Below are 8,572 nucleotides of genomic sequence, written 5' to 3' on the forward strand. Positions count from 1 at the left end.
GGGGTGGGGCCGACGGCGTCGATGATGGTGGTGGTTCAAGGTGGTGGTGGTGATTCAGGGGTATAATCGCAAAAAATATATTTTTTTCAAGAATTTGAAAATTTGGATGGGAAAGATAGGAAACATAAAAAAACAGTCTCTCAAGACGATTTTTTTGAGTAAAAATATTTTTGAAAAATTTGAACTTTTGCTCCAAGATTACAAATAATTTGGACTTTACCGACATTATTTCCCCAAATCTCTTTTTTTACCTCATTTTCTTTCGAAATCTCTTCTTTATTTTTATCTTTCCCAATGCGTTTTGACAGTCGAAATTATAAAAGATTTAAAAAAAAAGGCTATTTTGGGTCTCTCCCTCTAAAAGAGACTATTTTAGGAATTTTCCTCTAAAAATAAGTAGCATATCCTGCAAGTATATTCCTTCGTGGACATAAAAACTAGTATGATACTTAATTTTCAATTCATCATTGATTTGCTTTCCATTTATAATCGTACACATTATTATCATCTAATAATTCATCATTTAAAAGAGATTTAGCCCAGGGGCAAAATGGTAACAAAACCCGAAAACTGCCTCTTAGCCTGTTTCTTGTGTGAGACGCCAGATTTGAGGCAGTGATACCACCTCTCTTTCCTTTTAGCTAGTCGATAAGAATTAAGGCTAAACATAAGAACAAGAACTAAACTAAAAAAAATATATTAGTCTAAAAATAAATTTGTTTATGCCCAAATACAAAGTAACATATTGAAAACATAAAAACACACACACACACACACACACAAACCCTGTGGCAAAGAAAAAAGAAAAAAAGATTACACGTCACAGTGATGAACTAACACGATTTTGATTGGTATTTAGGGTATCAACGCTAAATAATAAAAAAAATTATAAGACCAATAAAATAACATAAAAACAAGGTTAATGTGACACAACCACGTGCTGTCACGTGGACCAATCAAACATATGTGGCACCAAAACCATGATTTTAACGGAGTCTTTAACCAAAATGGAGTGGGAGGAATAAATATTCACCAAAATGGAGAATTTGAAACTTACTTAGCAAAATAGGTTGTTTTTATGTAAACTTAACTTTTCTTATTTATAATTTTACTTTTTTTTTTATTCCTTTAAATACTAAACCCTCAACTCACTCTCTTTTTCACCTACCTTCAACTCTCTCCCCTAAGATCTCTTAATTCTTCACCATGTCTGCCTACACAGGAAAGTATGCGGGTATAATAATCTCCATCTTTAATCTATCTCCGCTTTCAATTCTCTATACGCATCTGTTTTTTCGTCAGTTTCTGCTTTGATCTACTGTTTTCATTGACTTCGATTAGGTTTATAAGATGGATCCGATTTTTTTTTTAAGTTGTTTTATTTGCTATTAGAATCAAATAGTCGATTTAGACCTAATTCTCACCAGCTTTTATCTGTTTTTCCAATCGTTGTGTTGAATTGAATAATAACTGTTAGTGATTTTTTCGTTCATTTTTGGGTAGATCTACTGTTTTGATTGACTTTGTTTAGGTTTTTAGACTTTGCTGTGTGATTATGGATCTGATTTTTTGTTTTAACTTGTTTAAGTTAACTTCAAGCAGTTTATTTAGACCTAATTTTTTTTATCTGTTTCTGTAATCGCTGGGTTGAATAATTGCTGTTAGTAGTATAATCTCAGTCTGTTCAGTCTTCTGTTATCGATTCTGTATATGTTTCTTCATTTTCGTCAATTTCTGTATTGATCTGATTGACTTTTTTTAGGTTTTATTATGGATCTGATTCGGTGATTTGTGTATATAATTTGTTTTTTGTTTTATTAGGTTCAGATAGTCGACTTAGACCTTGTTTTTATCTGTTTTTGATCTATTTTTGTAATCGTTGGTTTGGATATTCGCTGTTATTAGTTTTATTGGTTTGTTTTGTAATTTCGAAGTGGAGATATGTTGACGTTGAATGACTGCTGATTTGCTTATTTGATAATAATTGTTGATATGATTTGTTGCTGCTGGATGAAAAATTTCAGTTTTGACATTTATTTATTTAATTTAATGTTCTGATTTTTATTCTGTGTATTAGATCTACTGTTCTCTTTACATTTATACCTAATTTTTGCCAGCTCAAACTTGTTTCTGCATTTGCTGTGTTGAATAGTTGCTGTTACTCGTTTTATTAATATAGATTTGGATTTTGAGATAATTTTATAGATTTGTATTTGCAGCTTGTTTATGTGTTATTAGATTTAAGTAGTTGATTTAGAATAAATGCAGATTTGTTTATAGCTAATCCTTTTTTATTTTTTATCAGATGAGTTGATTGCCAATGCTGCTTACATTGGTACACCTGGCAAGGGTATTCTTGCTGCTGATGAGTCAACTGGCACTATTGGAAAGCGTCTATCAAGCATCAATGTTGAGAATGTTGAGTCAAACAGGAGAGCTCTTCGTGAACTTCTCTTCTGCACCCCTGGTGCTCTTCAGTACCTCAGTGGAGTTATTCTCTTTGAGGAAACCCTATACCAGAAGACTGCTGCAGGTATTCATATAAAATTTGTGGAAAGTGCCAGAAATTGGCAGTATGCCATTTACTTTTTGTCAGTTTAAAATTGGTTTAAAAAGCTTCATTTATTTGAGACATTGCTCTATGTACAATCAAATAAGTTTTTAGTTATCAAAAGCTGCATTTGTCTCATCTTCTTACATGTCTTTTGTTAATAATTTATTCATCCCGTTGATTGTTTACATACCCTAATTTGATCAATTTTTACCCAAATTGGTTTGGGTGGGCCGTGGGTTGGTTTATGCCAATTTGGTGCTCAAACTGAACTAAACTAAATTTTTGGTGTTAAGTTTTGGAAATAGTTTGGTTTCTGTTTCTGTTTTTGGTTTTGGTTTGGTTTTTGTTTCTTTGGTTTTATTATTTGGGCTTGAAATTTTAGAAATAAAAAGAATTTGAGATAAAAATGAATATGGGGGTAAATGTTTTTTTGTACATTAACGATTATCCATTGTTATACAATTCAGCTAATTTTTTATGGGTTACAATGTTGATTTTATTCTTATAAATTAGCCACCATTCGAAACTAAAAATGAAAGTTCATACATTTGGTTCAGCTCAGTTTTTTTGGTTCTAATTTCATGCAAAACCAAAGCGAACCGCTATATTCTATTTTTACTAAAACATAAAACCAAACCCTTGTTTTTTGTTTTGAGTGTGGAGATCTCGCTTATTTCGGTCAAATATTGTTTTTTTCATGTTTTTGCACATTTATGTGAACGTTTTAAAACCAAGATGTGTGCTATGCGTGTTTATTTAACCGTTTTAAAGTCTGTATTCTTGTTATTAGTCAAAAAACAATGCAATTCGTAACAATATAAAAACATATTTACCAATGCTATTTATTTATTTATTGATTTGCATTTTAGTTGCACTTAGTAAATTGTTTTCTGTCATTTGTTTTGAGATCTAATATAAACAAACGTTTGCAGGTAAGCCATTTGTTGATGTCATGAAGGAAGCTGGAGTCCTCCCTGGTATCAAGGTTGACAAGGGTACCGTCGAGCTAGCTGGAACAAACGGTGAGACCACAACTCAAGGTCTAGACGGTCTAGGCCAAAGGTGTGCCCAGTACTATGCTGCTGGTGCCCGGTTTGCCAAGTGGCGTGCAGTTCTGAAGATCGGCCCGAACGAGCCATCACAGCTAGCCATCAACGAGAACGCCAATGGGCTAGCTAGGTACGCTATCATCTGCCAAGAGAATGGTTTGGTCCCAATTGTAGAGCCTGAGATTCTTGTGGACGGACCCCACGACATCAACAAGTGTGCTGATGTAACAGAGCGTGTTCTAGCCGCCTGCTACAAAGCTCTTAATGACCACCATGTTCTTCTTGAGGGCACCCTTTTGAAACCCAACATGGTCACCCCTGGGTCTGATGCCAAGAAGGTTACACCTGAAGCTGTTGCTGAGTACACTGTTCGCGCTTTGCAACGAACCATGCCTGCTGCGGTCCCAGCTGTTGTCTTCTTGTCAGGTGGTCAGAGTGAGGAAGAGGCTACTGTCAACCTCAATGCCATGAACCAGTACACGGGCAAGAAGCCGTGGTCCTTGTCTTTTTCATTCGGGCGTGCCCTACAACAAAGCACCCTCAAGGCATGGGCTGGGAAAGAAGAGAATGTGCCGAAAGCTCAGGCTGCGTTTCTTGCACGGTGCAAGGCCAACTCAGAGGCAACCCTTGGAAAGTATCAGGGTGGTTCGGGTTTGAGCGAAGGTGCATCTGAGAGCCTCCATGTTAAGGACTACAAGTACTAAGCTTCGGTTTGGTAATTCTTCAGTACTATGTTTTGCAGATAATTTTGTTGGATGAGGCGGATTTGATGTTCTGGAACTATTTTTATGTTTGTTTTTGGTTTTGAACTTGTGGTTTAATCCTAGTACGGTGAGTATGGTTTAGTTTTAATAAGCATGGAAACATTTGCTTCTCTTGGAAGTTTTATATGCAGTGTTTCATTTTTTGTTGGTATTTTGGTGAAGAATCACTTAGCCACGTAAAAGTCTTAAACCATTTGGGTCCAAACATTAAAGCTCGGACGCAGGACGTTGTAGAATTACAACATGACCTCATATTACCCATGTAAACTAATTATCATGATATAAGCGGCATGTTTAACCCGAAAGGTCAAAATTGACTTGGATGGAAATTTGAGCACTTAGTTTTGTGGGTTAGTTTTAGTTAAGAGAAAACTGTTGACGTTTTGACTATGGGATAGGGCTGTTTACGAGTCGAGCCAGGGTAGTTTCGATCTAGGGCTCGAAATTAAACGAGGCAACTTAGCTAGGCTTTAGCTTGATTTTGAAGTTAAACGAGCTTAAGATCGAGACAACGAGCCGAACCATGACTCGAGCCGAGCCTGGGTCGATTTTGGCTCGCTTAATGACTCAAATCAGCTCAGGATGTTTCAAATAACCTTTTTGTAGCTAGTTTTATTCGAGCTTTTATTGTGCGAGCCACGAGCCCGAGCTTTGAGCCTCGAGCTTTTTGAACAGCCCTACGTATGGGATTGTATAACTGGTTCCTTTATACTTAATAATAAGACTTGAATGGTAATACTTTTAGTGATTTTTATGTCCGGGTATTCTGGAGATGTTTATCGGGTCTCAGGACTGACCAGGTCTAAATTATGCCTGAAGAACAAAACCCGTTTGCTCCCCAAAATAACAAATAAATTGCAACATTTATTACGAGCATAGTAGCACATACTTTATGGCACTACATACTTTTACATGATGTGAGAAGGAAAATTCACTCACACAGAAATAACACACGATATGTGTCAATGATGTTTAACATGGCACTACATACCTTTTACATGATGTGAGAAGGAAAAAGCTTCACTCATGCAGAAATAACACACGATATGTGTCAATGCTAAATAAATCTTGAATGGGGATGGAAATTCTTACTCTTTACCCAATTAACCACACTAGGAAAAGATATTTAAACCATTAAACTTTTCTTCAGTAATTTCATCCAAAGTACGATTCATCTCATCGGTTGACCCAGTGTCCATTTAGATTTTCAAAACTACACAAGTTAATAATTTCTTGCACCAAACCTTCGGTTTCTTCTTCCTCAGTGAAGGGGCAATCCAGGAACTTTGCAAGTCGCTTCACATTATTCATGGTATCTATTATCATGTCCTCATACGTTAAGAATAAAATATTTTCCGGGTGTTCTATGCCAACCTTATGGTACCACCCTTTCAAATGATCCCAATAAGGTCCACTTGGCATGATGCCTTTACTAAATAACTCAAAAGCCTCTACGAATGTCATGGACCACATGATTTGTGATAAGAACCGATTCGAGATGGTCAATCTCCCGTTTTAGCCTTTTGTAGCAGGCAAACACTCCCAAGAATTTAGAGAAGAAGTGAATAAGACATTGCTGCCAAATTCTATATTTTTCTTTCATTAACTTTTCAAAAGGGAATTACACAATTAAATATGCAGAACTTGAATGCAAAACTACTCTACTACTCCACTAGCTTATTTTAAGGACATGCATGCAACACCACTACTTCCTAACTTCCTAACATGCAAGACAAACAACTAAATTAAACATGTGACAACTAAACTAAACAATCAAACGTAAAATAAACAAAACTAGTCCAAATATTGATCCCATGTTGGGTCGGTCATGGATAGGATCGTATCAATTTGTCCCTTATCTTATTTGCAAAATGAAACATAGATACCAAAACATCTTTGGGGTTTCTACATAAGTAAACTATGCGACTCCTACAATCAACAATGGATTGAGGCAATGAATGTAGGATATGGTAGCAAAGAGACGTGGCGAATGCTCATCCTCATAAGTAGGAGTGTTTCTATACACTTCGACATCAAGGAAGGGTAAACAAACATGGGGGTTGGAGACGAGTAGAGAGTGAGTTGAAAGACCGTTAATTTTATGTTTGTTTTTGTTTACCAAAGCAACATGAGCGCCTTGAGCCATGTTGTGTCAGTTTTAGGCAGTGTGACCAAATAGATATCGGTTGGATGAGCTTTGAAAGTGTATTGTAAGGCCATGAGGGTTTCAACCGATCCGATTCTAAGCTTCGATTGATGCCAAAAGCTTCGGTACATGTAAAGGTTTTTGGACATCCAACCTTTCTCCTTTGGAAGTTTTGCAAGCATCTTTTTATATCTATCAAAGATGAGGGCCATATTCGCCTTTACGTCTTCTTCATTACTACATTTAGCTATAGAAGAAGGAAGAGAGAAATTATAAGGAGCTATAGGCATCAACATTTAAAGATTATTAATTAAACTATATATTCTTATTTATAGACCAAATGATTTTCTTTTATTTTAATGGTGAGAATTAGGTCTAAATCGACTATTTAAATGTATCAACACATAAACATGTTAAGGGGGTGTAAGGCCCCCGACCCGGGTGCCCTACTTTCACGCTGGTTAGACTTACTCATTCACATAATTCGTAAAATCAGAGTTAATTAAAACATTTCGCGGAATAAAAATCATTCATTCATACATATCATAAACATCTTGTCTTAAAATAACATAACATAAGTCTTCAACATAAAACATAAACGACACGGGTGTCTTCTCTTCATAGCGATGCCAGTCTTCCTCTTATTTGCCACGTGTCCTCATCAAACAACTTATCTCATTCTACTTTCCTGCGTGCATACTAAAAGTCAGCTACGCTGAGTGAGTTATAGTTAATTAACATACATTACATTCACTTACTTACCCATACCGTCTGAAGATACGTATTAATACTTACCTGTGCGTCTATCATTCAATCATACATACATACATACATTCATACATTCATACTTCTTACTGACCACATACCTCGGATACTATAAAGATCCGGTCCTCATTTACCTTGGATATTATAAGGGTCCAGACCCACCCTAGATACCTCGGAATTAATAAGGATCCGGTGTCCTTCCTACCTTAGATATCCTCAGATTCTAGTCCCTACTTACCTTGGATATTATAAGGGTCCAGTCCCTACGTACCTCGGTTATTATTAGGGCCCGGTGCCATCTAACATATCATACAATTCTACCTTCGTTACATTTCCTTTCTACTTCCTTCAATCATACCAATATAGCAACTACGTGCATACTAGTTTAACAATTCATACCATTCGCATTCATACGCAAACATATATCTAATACACATTTACCATTTAAGTTAAGTGTATAAATCTAAACACATCGTAGTATGCACACAGCCCCGAAAACATAACACATAAAAGGGGCTAGAACTCACCTGGATCCTGTTACGCTCCCCGTTAATAGTAATTCTCTTCTTGAGTTGTGCACGGCTAACTGTTTAACATATATATATATTCATCATTTAACCATGTACTAACATAATTAATTAAATGTGTATTTATTCATCTAGCATACTTGATATGCCAGGCTCATTTGTTTGGGCTAACAAATCTAGCGAAATAACTTTTTTTAATGACGGTCTTTATTTCGCGTTCATATTCTCTCCTTATTATATATATATTTCTCTTCTTTATTAATAATATGTTCCTTTCCTTTAACACATTTAATGGATTATTTATCTTAAAAATATATCGGGTCATACGGAGGTGATGAGGTTGGTTGGTTTGGTTTATTTTGTTGGATTATCTTGGATTAACTAGGAATGGCCCAGCTTGCATTGCATGGCTCAGTTCGCATCGCATGACCTAGTTTGCTTCTTCCTATTCACTTAAAAAAATTATTTCGCGTGAGCCGGGATTCGAACCTGCGACGTCTCGCCCACATTCCCATGTCTTAACCACTTTACCATTCCACTAAGTTTGTTACTTCATTCATTTGATTGATTCTTATAGTGGATTTCCCAGTTTCCTTTCCTTTTCCGTCTTCTTTCCTTTTCCTTTTCCTTTCTTTCTTCTTTCTTCTTTTCTCCATTCTTTTTTTTCTTTCTCATAAGAGATGTTATTATTATTATTATTATTATTATTATTATTATTTCTAGTATTATACTCAATAAAGTTTGAACCTTTATCAATTCTTAAGATC

The 8,572-nt window shown here is 35.7% G+C and overlaps 1 protein-coding gene and 1 pseudogene across 1 annotated transcript; one reads left to right on the top strand and one right to left on the bottom strand.

The window, feature by feature from the left end:
- The first annotated feature begins 1,183 nt into the window (after positions 1–1,183).
- On the top strand, positions 1,184–4,518 carry LOC143581357 (fructose-bisphosphate aldolase 1, cytoplasmic-like). Its single transcript, XM_077064180.1, has 3 exons — positions 1,184–1,234; positions 2,306–2,533; positions 3,487–4,518. The coding sequence occupies exons 1-3, from the start codon at positions 1,207–1,209 to the stop codon at positions 4,305–4,307; spliced, it is 1,077 nt and encodes a 358-aa protein (XP_076920295.1). The 5' UTR covers positions 1,184–1,206; the 3' UTR covers positions 4,308–4,518.
- Positions 4,519–5,479: 961 nt separating this feature from the next.
- Positions 5,480–6,809, bottom strand: LOC143581366 (cytosolic sulfotransferase 15 pseudogene; annotated as a pseudogene).
- Between the last annotated feature and the right edge of the window lie 1,763 nt (positions 6,810–8,572).

This window comes from Bidens hawaiensis, unplaced genomic scaffold (genome assembly GCF_021521415.1).
Source record: "Bidens hawaiensis isolate Kalapana, Puna unplaced genomic scaffold, B.hawaiensis_p1.1 tig00030888_1, whole genome shotgun sequence".
NCBI classification, from domain to species: Eukaryota; Viridiplantae; Streptophyta; class Magnoliopsida; order Asterales; family Asteraceae; genus Bidens; species Bidens hawaiensis.

What these genes read in the sequence shown, in the direction of transcription:
- LOC143581357 (XM_077064180.1), top strand. Translation starts at nt 1,207, where the DNA reads ATGTCTGCCTACACAGGAAAGTATGCGG. An exon ending in CTACACAGGAAAGTATGCGG is followed by an intron (nt 1,235 to 2,305) that starts GTATAATAATCT and finishes ATTTTTTATCAG; the next exon opens with ATGAGTTGATTGCCAATGCT. An exon ending in ATACCAGAAGACTGCTGCAG is followed by an intron (nt 2,534 to 3,486) that starts GTATTCATATAA and finishes AAACGTTTGCAG; the next exon opens with GTAAGCCATTTGTTGATGTC.